This window comes from Atractosteus spatula, chromosome 2, assembly GCF_055471065.1.
Source record: "Atractosteus spatula isolate fAtrSpa1 chromosome 2, fAtrSpa1.hap1, whole genome shotgun sequence".
Classification (NCBI taxonomy): Eukaryota; Metazoa; Chordata; class Actinopteri; order Semionotiformes; family Lepisosteidae; genus Atractosteus; species Atractosteus spatula.
Genome location: NC_142707.1, coordinates 20372170 through 20389073, shown reverse-complemented (window position 1 = coordinate 20389073; position 16904 = coordinate 20372170). Strand labels below are relative to the sequence as shown.

Below are 16904 nucleotides of genomic sequence, written 5' to 3'. Positions count from 1 at the left end.
TAGTTAGTCTTCCTTTCTGTTATCAAAAACCAAACAGGAGGTACAGACAAGGATAGATAAGACAGTCTATTTTGCACAGTAACAAGACATTGCCTTCAAGTAAAATATTTTCAAGAATGTTCCCGTGTGGGTGACCCCTTGATTATCACATAACCAGTTTAGCTGCTCACAGTGAATTTATACTTTTAGTATTCTCATGCTGCATTTTCCTACCACCTTTCAATGAAATGCTGATTAGGTTAAACTGTGCCCTGTGTTTGTGTGTTTGCAATGGACCAGTGTACTGGCAAGGCAGTCCTACCATGCCTCCAATGCTTCCCAGCTCTGGGTTGCCTAAAGCCTAAGCAGGAATAGGCAGCTTTCTGATAGGGACTCAGAATCAACATTGAGTTTTCTTGCATCCTAATCAATGAAATTAGAGATAGATAGATAAGACTTTATTGATCCCGAAGGGAAATTGATGTGTTACAGCAGTCCAGCCCAAGACAAGCAAAAACAGACATCAGAATAGGTGGTAAACTAAGAACTTTACCAAGCTGCAATTTAAAATATATTAGGTTGTAATGTCTTGGTATATTCCAGATTTCATTTTCATGCCACACTGCCAACTTCAACAATCTATCGTCTCAGTACATACAGATACCTTCAGTACGTACCACAACTTGTACTGATGTGCATGCATGCAGTGTCTGTGGACTTACTGAAAGGTCCACATCGAAACACTAGCTGGATGGTGAAAAACTGTAAGGCAAAAGTGATCTCAGAACTAGTTAAAAATAGTGCTCATTCATAAATATTGGCTCCTCCTTCCTTGAATGTTTTAACTGGTGATTTAACAGTATAAAGGGGGCACGTTAGCAGTGGTTATCATTGTTGCCTCGCCGCACTGGGGACCTGTGTTCAATTCCGGCCCTGTGGTGCTATCTGCATGGAGTTTGTATGTTTTCCACCTGCACCAGATTTCCCCTTTAACACACTATGCAGAAAGCTACCTGATTTTTCTCAGCCATGGCTGTTGTAAGTGTATATTCAGGAGACACAGGTATGGCCACTGCAGTGCAGAATCCTAACCACTTTTCCACCATCGTCCTGCGGTACCCTGCAGTGAAGGCTCCACAGTATGTCACACATGCAGCTGAAACCATGACATCACCAACTATATCCTGCAGCTTATTCTCCAGCTCACTGACAGAGTCCTTCCAGCGATCCTGGAAAAACAAATTATTCAAGCACATCTTTCTTGTTATTTTAAATACCTTATTATCTTTGATTAAAGCATCATATGTTTTTCTGTATTATTTTGAAAAAATCAGGCCAGAAATTTTACCTTTTTTCATTATTCTCATGCATTTTACAATTTAGAAAGAGAATGTATTATGTTTTTAAAAGTTGATTATAGAAGTCCCTCCCACAATTAAAATATTCCCTCAGTCTTATCTTGTTTTCACGTCCAGATTGGTCAGTATCACACATGTTTAGAATGTACAGTAGGTTCTGAATCATTGATAAATGCGCATTAATTATTTATGGCAGTTAAACCTGCTACCTAACAGCTCTTGGGTCCTTGTCTCACTTTCAACCTCGGGTTGCTACTATGTGGAGATTACAAGTTCTCCCTGTGTTGACTCATTTTCAGAGTGTTCTGGTGTCCTCCCACCTTTAAAAATGTGCTCATTAAGTAAACTGGTGTTTCTAAATTGTTTGTGTTTGTGTGTGCTCTGCAGCAGACTGGTATCTCATCCTGCCTGCGGTATAGTCTTGTGTCCTTCACTGTAGAGGTAAGCTGTGGGATTACTGCTACTGTTGTCAGAAATTTACAACTTGTAAAAAACTTCATCTTAGCTGACTAACATAAGGTGTAATACCTGCTGTACGAGGCAAACAGGAAAATGTGTATGGAAACTAACATTACTATTATTAAGTAATAGAATGTTTTTTAGGTGAGATGACACCTTATTGATCAGTCACACCATAAATTGTCTGTGTTTTGTTGTTTGCAAAGTTTTTAATCTACAAAAAAAACACTCACTCATATTTTATGGTATTATTCACCCACCCATATTTTATGTATAAATTTTAATAAACCTCACACTGTTTTAAAACTGATTGTTTTTAATTTGTTTTACTCATGGCTTTACCTTTTCATCTGCGAGTGCAGAAACTAAAATGGAGGCCCTTTGCAACCGTAGTGTGGTTAGTGCTTTTCTTTTCCCCAGCTCTTCCTTTTCAGTGACACTTGCATTGTAGTTCTGTTCTACAGAAAGACGGTGCTCCTCAATCTGTAAAACAGTACAGTCAATGAACAATAAAAGAAATCAAAGGCACATATACTGCTGACAAAGAGTCTCCCAAAGCTCTGGCCTTTATTGTGTTAGTTTGTTTGAAGTGTTGCACAAGAAAGAATCTTTATTCTGTCAAACACCTCAGTGATTTCAATCCAAAATGACAACTGCTAGCAAATGACAGGGTGGAGGCAGAGAGGTAGGGGAATGTAGTGTTTTGTTAAGTTATTTTTTAAATTGAACTTGATGAATGTCACTGGAAGAGTTCTTGTAAATACAGTATATATCATCTACTGTTTAGTACTACTTTAGATTATATACAGAATTATATAGAAAACTAAGAAAAGGCTCAGTACCTTCAAAAAGCAATAACACTGAAATTTGTAGCTTTTGGAGTCCTGAGCAAGTGCTATGTCATATTACTGAGCCGAGGAAACTTACATAACCAGTTTACCCTACAGCCAGTCTAAAATATTGTCTACCAATCATCATCAGGCTCAAAATATAGTGATGCAAGGCTCTAAACATGTCTGTTCCAGGGGAGATATTCTGGTCAATTATAAAAACAAAACAATGGCCTACTTTAGATTAGGAACTGGATCTTTAGATCTTATCCCTGAATATAATAGGATTTAATAATCATGAAGTTGACTCAATAAAGCAAATTGTATAGTTTTTGGTATAATGAAAACACTTTCTAGGATCATGTTTAAAGTTCAGTATTGTAGGGAACGTCTCCTTCCCTTAGACAATAAATTATTTGTTTCCTGTCACTGTAAAAAGGGGAATGTTTGCATGTTACATACCCATCACGATTACCACACATACGGTTTGGGTTTGTGTCCAGGAAAATACAAATGCGTTATGCAACAAATGTTATGGCAGGCACTGAAGCAAGCTGTTCTTACAAGGAAACCCTCAAATGTCACCATCTGAAAGCAACACTATAAGGAAAAATCCAAGGTCCAAAACTCCTAAAAGCTTATGTGAGTGACTGACAAACAATTACAGGAAATATGCTGTTGAAGTCATTGCTACAGTACCACCAGTTACCGAAGCTAGGGGTTTGCATACTTATTCAACACTGATATTTACTGTTGGATCATTTTGTTAATTAAATAATGCAGATATATCTTATGTCTTTGAGTTATATATGTAATCAGGTTATCTTCATCTTCACTGAGACTTTCATGAACATTTAATTACATTTTAGGCCTGAGAACGCTGACCAACCCTTCACAAACTTTTCTGGTTAGCCTTCAATCTTACCTTCGCCAGATTTTTCTGTTTTTCTTTTAGCTTCTGTTGGGCTTTTGCAAGTACTTCTTGTGCCACTTCAACCTTTTTCTGTTTTGGTTCAATCATCTACAAGAATGGAAAAGAAACACAGAACAAGTTTAAGTGCTCTTTAGTTGTTCTGTTAGTTTTGTCTCCTGTTAAGGTAAACTTCTGAAAGAACAGAATCAAATAGCTGTTTAGCTGGAACAACAGCTAAAATGTTACAAATTGACCTACAGTTTAGAAAATACCACATCAAATTTAGAAAAAGAACTGAGTTCATTATGCACAAAGCTGAATCATTAGATTTTGAAAGACCAAAACAGCAATCTAGCCAAAACCATCATATTTCAGGGGCTACTATGGTTTTGAAATTTTTCTTGTTCATTAATCACTGTGTAAATGCCCTATAGGAAGTACTTTTCTGTTTGGTTGCTGCTGTTGGACAGAGCTGTAATACTGTGATTGGCTGAAGCCGAAGCACATATCTCAGGGAGTTACCGTACATCGGGTTTTTCCAGAGAGGCAAAGAGTGGCTTTGAGAGTGTTTACAAGAGAGAGCTGGTGCAGGCAGATGGATAGTGAGTCTTAGAATGCCCCAGTGTGAGAAAGTCTATTTAAAAGCAGCAAGAGTACTGGAGTGATAAAGCTCAGACCAGGGAAACAAGGAAGAGCTGTCAGGCTGAGGTGAGGCTTCCAGTGGAAAAATACACTGGAGAGAGCAAGCTGAAGACCTGGAAAAGACAGCTATGAAAAAATGGAATGGCTAGTGAAGGAACATAGAATGAAGTGGCAAAGATATGGAAAAAAATATACTTCTGCTGATTTGATGTTCCTGAAAAGTTAGTGGAGAATTATTCAGAAAAATAGTGAGCGAAGAGTGAAGCGTATGCTTTTATGGACACTATGTAGCTCAGTTTCAGAGCACTGACAAAGCAGAGCTAAATAGGCAGCTTATTAAGGACTGGGACATTGATTGATTGCCAGATTGGAAGATATATGGTCTCATTGAGAGGCTTCCCAACCTCATTTGCACAGGCCCAGTGGAGATCCTGGAACTCGGTGAATGTTTGGGTTTTCCCTGGCAACATCAGGACTCTATTGCATACTCACTTGTACATTGCATAATCATTTCAAGGCTCTTTTTGTCTATTAGTTGTTTTTTTTTATGTTAGTTGAACTAACACATGAATGAATCCAGAAAGACAATGAAGGCTGCTTTCCTAATAACATTTTACCAAAAGCAGCAATGCCAGAAATAGAGACATTACGCAACAGAAAAGTTAGAAAATACAGTTCATTACACAAGTTAACTCTCCTCAGGGTTGCATTATAATAATAATAATTGCTTACACTTATATAGCGCTTTTCTGGACACTCCATTCAAAGCGCTTTACAGGTAATGGGGACTTCCCTCCACCACCACCAATGTGCAGCACCCACCTGGATGATGCGACGGCAGCCATAGTGCACCAGAACGCTTACCACACATCAGCTATTAGTGGGGAGGAAAACAGAGTAATGAAGCCAATTCATAGATGGGGATTATAAGGAGGCCATGATTGGTAAGGGCCAATGGGAAATTTGGCCAGGACACCGGGGTTATATCCCTACTATTTTAAATTAAAAACGCTCTGTCATTTTTAATGACCACAGAGAGTCAGGACCTCGGTTTTACGTCTCATCCAAAGGACGGCGCCATTTTATAGAATAGTGTCCCTGTCACCATACTGGGGCATTAGGACCCACATGGACAGCAGGGTGAGCGCCCCTTGTTGGTCCCACTAACACCTCTTCCAGTTTTTCCCAGTTACATTAGTTTTACAATGACAAAGACAATAGCGGCTTTTATAGTAATCATCATATCTTCAGCTTATTAAGTTCTGTTTCAATGTCCTGTCAATTTCCTAAGTCAAGCTATGTCAAGGCAGCATGTCTAAAAACAAATGTGGTTTCTTTGGTTCACCATCTTGTCAGACGCACTGTCAATTTTCAAGACTAACTAGTTTATGGTAAAGATACTCCTGATGGTGTTTTTATACCTTTATAATTTTACTTCAAGGAAAAGTTATTAAAGAAGACCTAAACTGCACAGACATATGAAAAGGATAGTAAATGATGAATTAGATTAAATAATATTGGTTATGCTGCACTTAGTCTAAAGTGGAGTCCAGAGATCTCCAAGTAAGTATTTATCTGTTGTTATAATACAGCTAATAAAATATTTCCTTGCACGTCCCATGAAAAAGGATACAACCATGAATTTTCTAGATAAAATGCACATTAGTTGCACTACTTATAATGGTGTAAACTCCATCTTTGTAAGGTGTCATTTCAAAAGCTCACCAACAAGTTAATTTGTGATTCATTATTTCTAAACAATGTATTTTAATTTAATAAAATGTTAACTTTTAATGTGATCCCATTGACCCCATGGTCAGATAAAACAGTTCACTGCCTGGAGCAACAAAAGATTATTGCTCCAATTTAGGTCAATGTGCATGCCGTGAACTCTAAAAAAATGCACTTGTGTGCCATATGCTTTGATGCTAACACAATTAATTCTAATATTAATATTAAGTTATTTTGGACTCTATAATATTAGGCCTTTTTGAACAGCATTGAAATGGGTGAAATCATTTTAATGTTAAATTTAAGAAATGTTTGTCTGTACTGTAGATAAGTAAGTACAGATTTGGTATCATAAGACTATATATTTATAGCTTTCAGAGGGAATCACGTACTACTTAACAAGCTGGAAGATTATGAATAATAATAAAAAAGTATATAAAGAATGATGTGTGAGAAGAACACCTTGGACACTCATTTCACCACAAGAGGGTTGTTTAATAAAAGCTGTATTTAATCACAAGTAAAAACAGCAGGAAACAAATTATGGCAAGACTTTTAGATTTATGATAAAGGTGTCCTTTTTCAATAATTGTTTTCATGGATACCAATCACCTTGACCGACCTTTTCATGGGTTATCATTAGGCAGAATGATATTAGAAATTATACATATTTAACTATATCCACAGTTCCTGCCCCTGGAGAAATATATATAGAGGATAACATCTGATGGCTGCGGAGGTCATTAAATGGAAAACTGTCAAGCTCTTGTGCTGGAAATCTGTTGTTGTACAGTATATCATTATGCAAAGGCACATCAGTGCAAGAGTTTCAAATATAAATATTGCCGTTTACAGTATCAGCAGTAAGAAGACGAGACAAAAAGTCATGGCTTTAGAAAGGTCATGGCTCTGGATCTAATTATTTTTGTCCCTAGTCACTGTAAGAATTTTCCTTGGCTCATCTATCCAGAATGTGGTATTATTCATTTCAAAATCAATCAAAATCAAAATCAATCAAAATTAGTGTCTTCTGGTTGGTAATCAGTATTTTCACCCACTTATGGCTTTACTACTGTATTTTATATTTGCAGCTCATCACACTTGCATTTAAGAAAACATATGTGAAACACATTATGCAGAGGAGAACAGAAGAACAGACTTCAAGTTTAAAAATAGTGGTATGTTGCTACAGTATGCCTCCCTATTTTAAATGTTTTTATTTATCCTTAACCATTTCATTACTGAACATTTGCATAATAATGAAACAAACACTAATGCTTAGTGAGTGTGCCATAAAGACATCTGCTCAAACAGTGCATTGATGAAGCTTCAGTAGGCCATTGTTTGTGTGTGGTGCAAATGAGATGGTAAATTTCATCGATAAGAGTCTTCGCTAATTGAACTATGGTGTCTTTGTTAAATTCACAGACATAACCTATCAGCAACCAACATGACTTGAGTGAAGAGCATCAATTTATCTTTTTAAAACTCTTTCAAGAGTTTTACCTAGATTAAAGTCAAGTCGGTTACCTAGATTTAAGCAGCTACAGTTTTTATAATCTTTTCTCTTCCATTCACAAATGGAACTGAATACAAAATAAACAAGTAGATTAGTATAGTGTAACAAACTAGGAAAACCAAGTCATTTGCACATTCTATTCAGTGGATTCATTATCTGATTATGTCACTTTTCTCCAAAAGCTGTAATGTAATGCTGATATGTTGAATTTTATATTTGAACTGCCTCTTTGGTAGGCTGGTCTGTTTGGCTGATTTGTTGAGACTCACATGTAGATGCAAGGCAGCTGAACAGTACAGTGCCCATAAAGCAAGGGCTTTATATATGGAGCAATAATAAATCCCTGGTGAAGCAGCTAAGCCAAACTCTTCAGTACACTTTACAGACTTTCACAGTAAGTATTATTAACATGCACCTTTTTACTTTTTATTTTTAAATGAATTATACAGACAAATATGGTGTACTAATTAATGTGTGTCCGTATCTTTATTGTGATAAGATGAAAAGGAGGGAATGAAAAGTTTTTGAGAAGTTGCATTGCTTTAAACGATCATACATTAATATACAGTACATACATTCTTTAAACAGTATGTATATGCTCCTTTCTGGTTGTACCAATGTTTTTAGAAAAAGGAGAATATATTAGATATTATATTTCTGGAATAACTACCTTCTCAGTGTGTCAGTATGCATTTAAAGGGAAGCTAGACTGAAGAAGACCCGTCATCTCTTGCAGAACTCCTTCGATTTATTCCTTGCTGATTCCCTTTTCCAGAAAGATTCCAAACTTTTAGACTAAACTGTATTGCATGCACCCATAGCCAATATAATATGAACTAGTTCAAGTAAATAGACTGAAATATGTTAATCTATCTTAATGTTTTTCAATGTTCCCCAGGCTTTGCAAATCAATATGTTGTTTTTCATTTGGATGGTGATGTGGGCAGTTTGGGTATTGGAGGCAGCAGAAAGATGCCCAGATGTTTGTGAATGCTCTCACAGAGCAAGTGTTGAACGAACGGAGGTAGACTGCCAAAAGAAAGATCTGAGATCCATCCCACCCACATTACCCCAAGATGCATGGATTCTCAAAATGGGTAAACCTTTTGAATGTGTAACACTAAATAAGAAGTAACCTTTTAATTGGGGACAAAATTCTTAAAGATGAATGTACTGAAACAAAATTTTTTTGTTAAACCAAGCTTTACTTACCCAATGTTCTCATGTACCTTATTTATTATCCTATAATCCATTGTCAAAAGCTAAATATATATATATATCTCAAAGACCTTTATTTTAAAAACCATTCTTGTCACAATTGTATGTCATACCTTCAGCATTACTTTTAGTTTGTACAAGTTTATACACATATGGTGTTGTTCTGTGATTTTAAGTCTGTTCTTTTTTTTGTTAAGGTGAAAATCTCTTACAAGAACTTCCAGCAAATGCCTTGAAAGCAGTTCCAAAAATTGAAAGTATAAACCTAGAACGTAATGAAATTAAATCCATTCATCCCCAAGCCTTTTTAGGAGCCAGAAATCTAATGCTGTTGAACTTACATGGAAACCAGATTTCCAAACTCCCATTAAAAGGCTTTCAAGATCTCATCAGTCTGCGTTTCCTTATAATGGGACAGAACCATGTTACAACAATCAAGCCTGAAATTTTTGTTGGTCTTAGGAACTTGTCTGATTTGGATTTACCATTAAATTCTATTACATCCCTTCCTCCCAATGGATTCAGATCTCTCACTGCTTTAAAGGTTCTGGATCTGGCAGTCAACAAGATACAAAAGATTTCCCCAAAAGCTTTTGTTGGTCTGGGAGAGCTCCAGTTTCTCAACCTGGATAGCAACAAAATTAAGAACATTCCCAGTGGAACCTTCAAGCCCACATCTAAGCTGGAAATGTTAGTGTTAGACAATAACTTCATTAGAGCTCTAACAGCCTCAATGTTTGAGGGTCTGCCTGAGTTGCAGGAACTGTACATGAGGAATAATGAGATTAATAGACTACCTGAAGATGTGTTCAAACACATGCCTAAGCTAACACAGCTTGCCTTAAGTGGAAACAGACTGAAGACTATTGATGGCAACTTACTTACTCAGCTGCCTGGTAAGAATATTTCTTTTGATCAGAGAACCTTCACACCATTAAGCAACTTTTAAAAAGGCCTTTGCCTGATGTAAATAAATATATATTAATATTAATATGATTTAGAAACTGAATTTTATAATTGGCTATAATACTAAAGCAACGGTTTCATTTAAAGGGTGCTTCAGCTCTTTTTTCATTGAAAACTGATTTCTAGTAAACATTTTAGTGGTAACTGATTGATGCATTTAATTAGTTAAAGTAATTGTTTTAAATGTTTTTAAATGTAGTTTTCAGTTTAAGGCAGACATGTTTAAGTAAAATAAGCAGCACCTGCTGCAAAAACAAAACGTGGTAAAATAGACTTTTCTAAAACTAGTAAAATGTATTATCATTGAAAAACAAAATGTCTTTTCAAGAAGCATATTTCCAAATTAAGGCAGTCTAAGTGAATACTAGTTAGTCTATTGTAGATGAAAAATGTCATATCAACCTCATTTTTATTAGAACATGGTTCAATTACACAAATGAAACAGCAGTTTCACAAATAACATCTATTGTGCTAAGAAGCAAATAAATTACCACTAATGGAATGATTAACAAAAACAGTCTATTGGACAAACACTTTAACTGAATTATTCAGTCACTAATAAATTGCCTTAATGATATTTAAATGAAAATCGAATAGAATAGTAGTTTAATGTGACTTTAAATTATCACAAAATAGTTCAGAAACCTGTGCATTTTAAAGGAGATATTGGGAGGAAAGAAGAAGGCAAAAAAGGTACCAATATTATGAATTAGGTATGTTTAAAAGATAAAGTTGGCCAGATTTCTATACTATTCTTGGTTTCTGCAGCTCATAATTATGTTTGCTGTCTTTGTTTCAAGAATTCCTTGTTCACAAATCTGCTCAACTTATAAAAACTGAATTACATATGTAAAACAAACCAAGCAAATATCTGATTTCTAAATGCAACAGAAAAATTTAAATACATTTTGTTTTGTACCTGCTGGAGATAATGACTTCTACTGTTTAAGTGAGCAATGTGTTCAATATCCAGACTGACCTAGTGACCAAGGGTCTCAGTGCTTTGTGATCCTAGCCATGTGGTTATACAGTACATCTGTAACTCAGAAGCCATGTGGTTATATGTCTAAACTCAGACTTAAGTATAATAGTTTTCACTTAGTTTCAAGTTAAACAGTCAGACTAACATCACCCACGTAGGTGCTGCACTTCAGTGGTTGGTCACCTATCTATGAAGGTACAGTATGCAAAAAATGCTAAGTGTTATAAGAACCTGCTTGATGGGAATAACCATAGACATAGAAGTACTTTGCTTTAATATAAAAAATGATAATATTGCTCATATTTTTTGAATATCCTTGGAATTAATCATGTTTGAAATGATGACATTATCACTTGTTCATTTATAGAGAGGCACAAGTAATAATAAGGTTAATGGATTACAACACAGTGTGACTAGTAAAAGAAGTTATACTTTTCGTGATTTTTATGACTATTCCATAAAGCATCTCTAAAGTAAAAAAAGACTTAAAATCAGACTTTGTGTTTGGATTAATAATGTGGTTCCTTCTATCTTGTTTATCTTTTCAGCTCTTAAGGAAGTTTATATGCATGATAACCCCTGGGCATGTGACTGCAACATGAAGTCTTTAGTTCACTGGATGTCAAAGACAACTGTCAATCTATCACCCCTTGAAGCTCTAAAGTGCACTACGCCCTCAGAACAAAAGGACAAAACCCTCAACAAACTTCAAGTGGAAGATTTAAAATGCAAAATTTAAAATGTGTCCCTGAAATATGTAAACTTTCCAAATCATATAACTACAGCACAGATTGGAACACCTATATTTGAGTACAAAATGAAATTTCAAAAAAGCTTTTAAGGGGTGAAAGGATAATTTGAAATGCTACAAGTTGACATTGTGCCCCAAAACAAATGATAAAATGCACAAACTGTCAATTCAATAGATCAGTTTTATGGGATTCAATCCAGAGAAACTGAGACAACTTTTTCATTGCTACAGCAAACCATTGAAAATATTCATGTATTGTATTTATATAACAAATGTCAAAGCAATGAAAGAGTAATTTTTAATGATTAACAAAAACAAACCACGAACCAATGAACTCATGAGTCAGATCTACTGGCTGAATGCATTCCTGAATCAGAGTTAACCTCATATTATTCCTTAATGGCAGAATAATCAATTTCTCAACAGCGAGGCATCACAAACATTACATTTATGGTATAGTTTGAGTTTCTGCTGTTAGACTTCCCCCTAAGCAGAAATACACCTTGCATTGATAAGTGTAAGCAAATTTAGATCGGAAAGCAGTAGTCTTCTTTTGTATAACCAGCAGTTTCATTCCATTTTAAACAATACATTTCAGCGAAATACACTTAAATACTTCGGTCACTGCAGAAATATTTATCCATCCATTATCAGAAAGCCACTTACTCTGTACTAGCTGTTGTATGTTGTTTTGCTATGTTGTGCATGATGGCTGGCTGTGACTGTCATTATTTACTGTTTTCTAATGTACTGTGCATGAGAAAGGCAAGAATAAGAAGCCCAATGTTAATGTACATATGCAAATAAACTCCTCTGTCTCTTATTCCTGTTAAGGATTGGTTAGCTGTTCATGGATACGCATTACATTTCCTGCTAGACATACCTTATGCACCTCATGATAATGTTCCAGAGCCAAAACCCAAAGGCACATGGAGCGGCAAGCTACAGACACCAAGCCAACCTTTTCTGGGGTGAAGTCTGGATGTTTGGAATATCTGCGTAACTTCAAAAACACCTAAAACAGATTAAAATAGTAAGAAACAAATGAACATTTCTTAATTTTATTAGAATTTCTGGACATACATATTTCTAGCTATGGTCTCAAACATCTTTCTCCTCAAACATTAAGTCTGTACCTGCGATGAGGATTATGGTATATTCTAAGAAGGGCTCCTCAAAAAGTAGATCACTTTTATCCTCAGTCATCATAGGGCCTCCCTAGCTTCTTATATTTTATAAACCGGCAGGATTTCAATGTTTTCAAGCCATGTCTTTTAAATATGGTAGTTTAGTCATATATATTAAACCATGTCCATCATATGACTAAATTCATCTAAATTTTAGGTTTACTGACAAAATTAAAATTTGAATCTAATTCTGATTGATAAAAAATATAATACCCTTCTGCAAGAAGGGGAAAATGAACTAGATATTTATGAACCAACTAACTGCACTTCTGTGGTGTTTAAACATATGGGAACACTCTTTAGAAATATACTGTATATCAAGATGGCACACATTTTAAAATGTAGGACCTGCCTAAACATAGATTCAATAAACAACAATAAAGAAGCAAAATTCCATATGAAATCTTAACCTTAAAATTAAAAAGAGTAGGAATCTAAGGAAATGTATGTACTGTATGTATAAGGAGCATAGTTCTGATTCCCAAGGGCTTTTATCATGTCTCCTGATGGAAGACTTTGGCTTTAGAGCCAAACAGCATCACTCCACAGACAAGGAAAAATTCCACAACACTAAAAGACCAATCACCCCACTTTAAAAAAACAGAATTTAAAGAAATCTAAGTTCCAAGGTTGTGACATTAGGTGATCATTAACAGACTAATTGGCACTGAGCCCTAATATATACACAAGTATAATAGATGCTGGTCAGTAAACAAAATTTACATAAGTAGTGTACAGTAGGTAGGTAGCTGCGTCAGCATGCCTAGGCTGCAAAGGAACAAGTCATAGGTTTATTCCATGCTGAAAAGAGAAGAAAGAAAACACAACGTTTTGGCTGTGGAGCAAGGTTGAGAGAGGCTAGGAGAGGTGTGAAACGAAACCGACAAATGAATATATTATCTTTGCTGACTGCCCTATCTTTCTTACACCCGAAGAAGGCTCCACAGCCGAAACGTTGTGTTTTCTTTCTTCTCTTTTCAGCATGGAATAAACCTATTACTTTTTCCAAAAAACAACATATATTTATAAGCAGAGAAAAAAAATGGCCAAAATAACACATGTGTAACAGTAGAAACTGGTAAATGTTCTGATCCTCTTTTTAAACCCCAAAATAACACGGATTCTTGTATAACTGAGTTATTTTGGTGAATCTGCTAATTCAAGGGAGAATAAAAAGTAGACAGTATAACACACAAAGTATCTGTAATAATTCAGAAGGGATCCAAAAATGGCAGTTTTATGGCAAGTTAAATTAAAAGTAAACAATATTAATGTAGTCTATGTAGATAATGGAATAGGATATGATAACCCTGGAAGAGGCAACCTAAGAAAAGAACTGAGATGTTTATGTTGACTTTTATTAGTTGCCAGTTTAAAACAATCAGAAGAAGTGTATTTAAAATTAAGATGAGGAAGCACCTCTTTACAGAAAAGATTAGCAGAGTCCGGATGAGATACATTTTCATGTTGCAGCCAATACCTTTTTTAAAGAAATGATCAGAAGAGATCCTTCGATCAAACACTTCTGCTATGCCTTTGACCAGACAAACTAGTTGAACTGCATTGCCTCCTTTCATTTGCAAACTTTCTTATGTTTTTATAAGAAATACTGAAATTCAACAGCACATTTATACTGTTAGTGTTCAAAAAGCATTGAATTCAGATCTATAAAGGTACTTTTTCAAATTTATTTAATTTATTTTGACCAGAATAATTGTGTCACACATTGAGAAGTTGAAAGAACTTTCTTCAGCCTGGATAACAAAACAAGTAGTCACAAATTTCACAATCACAAACTTCACAGCCACAAAGAACAGAAATCAGGAGTCTGGACCACAACCAGATAACCTCTTCTCATTTGCAACCTTCACTCTATTACCTTCTCAGACAAGCTGTCCTTGTCAAGTGTAACAAGTCGCTTAAGGAATCCTGGGTCTCCCAGTAGCTGCTTTGCTGTGCTCCAGTCAGGTTTCTGCTGTAGCAGTATACAAACTGCATGCATTACAGTTAATACCAGATCAGGGGGGTTTGTGTAGACTCTGGGTAAAGAAAGTACATACAGTATATCGCACTGTGGCAGAAATTACCTTCTTAACTGAAAATAGACAATGAATTGTTATATTCATACATTCTTCAGATTGCACTGTCTGCCATTCATTCTGATCACAGTACATTTGATACAATTAACAGCATGAATATTGTTTTAATATGAATAAACCAATCACTATTAATTGAAACTCATCACCATGTGAATATTATGTAAGCGTAAGAAGTACAGTAATTGAAATAATCACAGCTCATCAGTAGAACATGCCAAAGACTAATCACAGACAGAAAATTGACACTTTGAGTCACAGTTGGTTCAGCATTAATTAGTGCGATACATATTTTAATAATGTTTGATTAGAAACAAGATGTCAAAACAGCTCATTATTTAAGAAATCCTATTGATTTGTTGTCTTAAATATTACCCAAATGTTTGAACTTTATACATTTAGTGTAAACAGACTGTCTGTATGTATACATTTTATGGTAAAACTAGTAAAAACTTCTCCATATCATCTGTGGTAGGCTTTCAGTTCTAAACAACTAAAATGGTACATAAATTCTTACAGTGAGAAAAATATCCAAATGAATTATCAGTCCACTTCAACATTCCACATGTCGCTTTCAAGCAGAAGACCTACATATCTCATAACGATGCTATACAGTTCTGACAAACTCACCTGATTTCGGAGATGTCCGATTTTTCCAGGGCATCCAGAGCGGAGATTGCCTTTTGCAGCAGAGGTAGTGCTGCATTCAAATCAGCGGCAGCTTGCTATACAACAAACAGACCTTGTTTGTTTCAGTTGTACAAAAAGGAAATTTTATTTAGGAATTACATTACACATTATACATTGCCTTTCAGTCTTATAACCCTTAATATATAAATTAATACATCATTATAATGATTGAATTATGGAAATGTGATTTGCTAATTGTTCTAATTAATGATTTTTATACGCTTTTATAGCCTTTTGTATTCAGCATAATACTGAATCACATTGGTATATTCTACAACACGTATTACAATGTTACACTTCTAAAAATTCTCATCATAAAATAAAAATGATGCCATTAGAAGAAAAAATATTATTAGGGTAGTATTGAATGGCTAGACTGTTAAGGGTTATTATGTTGTATGAATATCCAGGTCAGAAAAAACATCACCTCGGCATATTCCTGAACAATGCTGGTTTCTTCTGCCATAATTTTTTCTTCCATTTTCACAATTTCCCGGACCTGCTCCACTGCCTCGGAATCTTTTTGCAGTTTTTCCATCAAGATTTCTATATCCTGTTAGGAAAGTACAAAGTGTTTGATTTGTCCTGGGTAACAGGACTGTACAGTACTTGCACTTTGTCATCTTAAAAGAGTATGATTTTTGTATAAATGTTTGCTTTATAAATTGTTCTGACTCCTTTGTTAAAAGTACTATATTATTTCTGTTTTGTAACTTGAGAACAAACAGTACAAGATAAAACAATGAAAAGATCAAATGAAAAAAGCTAATTGGATTTGTTAGAATTTTAATTTGCATTTGGAAAAATATCCTTTTCTTCTTAGATTATAACTAAATATAAAACATTCAGATCCTTACATTTAAAACACTTTAGTTGCTTAAAGCTCCATAGTAAGCATTTTTAATATAAGGCCCAGAATGTATATTTTGGTTTTTTAAATTTGATAAGAACCCATTATTATAAACTAATAATAATTTAGTTTTCTTGAGATAAAATGGAAGCCAGGGCAATTTACAGTAAATGAAATCTAGCCCCTGATAATGGGAAAAATATAGCATATATTTATTTGAATATGTAATCTTATGATATGGTAACCTATGGTTTACTAACCTGCTTTAAAATATTTAAATATAAAATAGATCTTATATGTGAATTAAAAGTTAACAATGAAATATTTATTCTGCTGATCTGTTCCTTGTGAAGTAAACAGTGACACTCACCTTAGACATTTCTTCAATTTTTGGGCCCAATGCCACCAGCTCATCTTGCATTACCCTGACCAGTGATGTTGCCTCGGATAACTTGGACAACCCATTGTTAAACCGATCCCTGTTTGAAAAGACGGAATTTCATGGGTATATTTAGGAAAATTTGTATTTGAATTGCAAAATGTAATTGTAATAAAATAGACTTTGTATAGTTTATAGTACTAGGCTTTAAATAACTGCAAGTTTGTATTAAGCAGGATTTCTTTGAGTGAATGAATACAGAAATATGCACAGGAATAATGTAGTAATTTGCCTCCACACTGTACAGTTAATGAACAATCCAATTGTCTTTACATTTCAATACATATGGGCACT

General features: G+C 34.9%; 2 protein-coding genes across 10 annotated transcripts in view; one reads left to right on the top strand and one right to left on the bottom strand.

Annotated features, from left to right (window-relative positions):
• LOC148839413 (uncharacterized) overlaps positions 1–12165 on the top strand; it is a 28722-nt gene extending 16557 nt beyond the window's left edge. For 5 of the 9 annotated variants that reach the window (XM_088905246.1, XM_088905191.1, XM_088905182.1 and 2 more), the window contains exons 4-9: positions 1725–1778; positions 7004–7090; positions 7668–7825; positions 8330–8528; positions 8847–9545; positions 11146–12165. In XM_088905246.1, the coding sequence (XP_088761372.1) occupies positions 8345–8528; positions 8847–9545; positions 11146–11336 (1074 nt within the window). In that variant the 5' untranslated portion in view covers positions 1725–1778; positions 7004–7090; positions 7668–7825; positions 8330–8344 and the 3' untranslated portion in view covers positions 11337–12165. The remainder of the gene's footprint in view (positions 1–1724; positions 1779–7003; positions 7091–7667; positions 7826–8329; positions 8529–8846; positions 9546–11145) is intronic. The other 4 variants (XM_088905208.1, XM_088905225.1, XM_088905255.1 and 1 more) reach the window with 2 other exon arrangements.
• Positions 1–16904, bottom strand: part of LOC148839412 (dynein axonemal heavy chain 6-like) — a 132053-nt gene that overhangs the window by 31986 nt on the left and 83163 nt on the right. The window contains exons 60-67 of the mRNA XM_088935888.1: positions 16542–16650; positions 15749–15874; positions 15262–15356; positions 14415–14574; positions 12232–12363; positions 3552–3647; positions 2139–2279; positions 993–1208 (exon numbers count right to left, since the gene is read on the bottom strand). Of these exons, the coding sequence (XP_088792014.1) occupies positions 993–1208; positions 2139–2279; positions 3552–3647; positions 12232–12363; positions 14415–14574; positions 15262–15356; positions 15749–15874; positions 16542–16650 (1075 nt within the window). The remainder of the gene's footprint in view (positions 1–992; positions 1209–2138; positions 2280–3551; positions 3648–12231; positions 12364–14414; positions 14575–15261; positions 15357–15748; positions 15875–16541; positions 16651–16904) is intronic.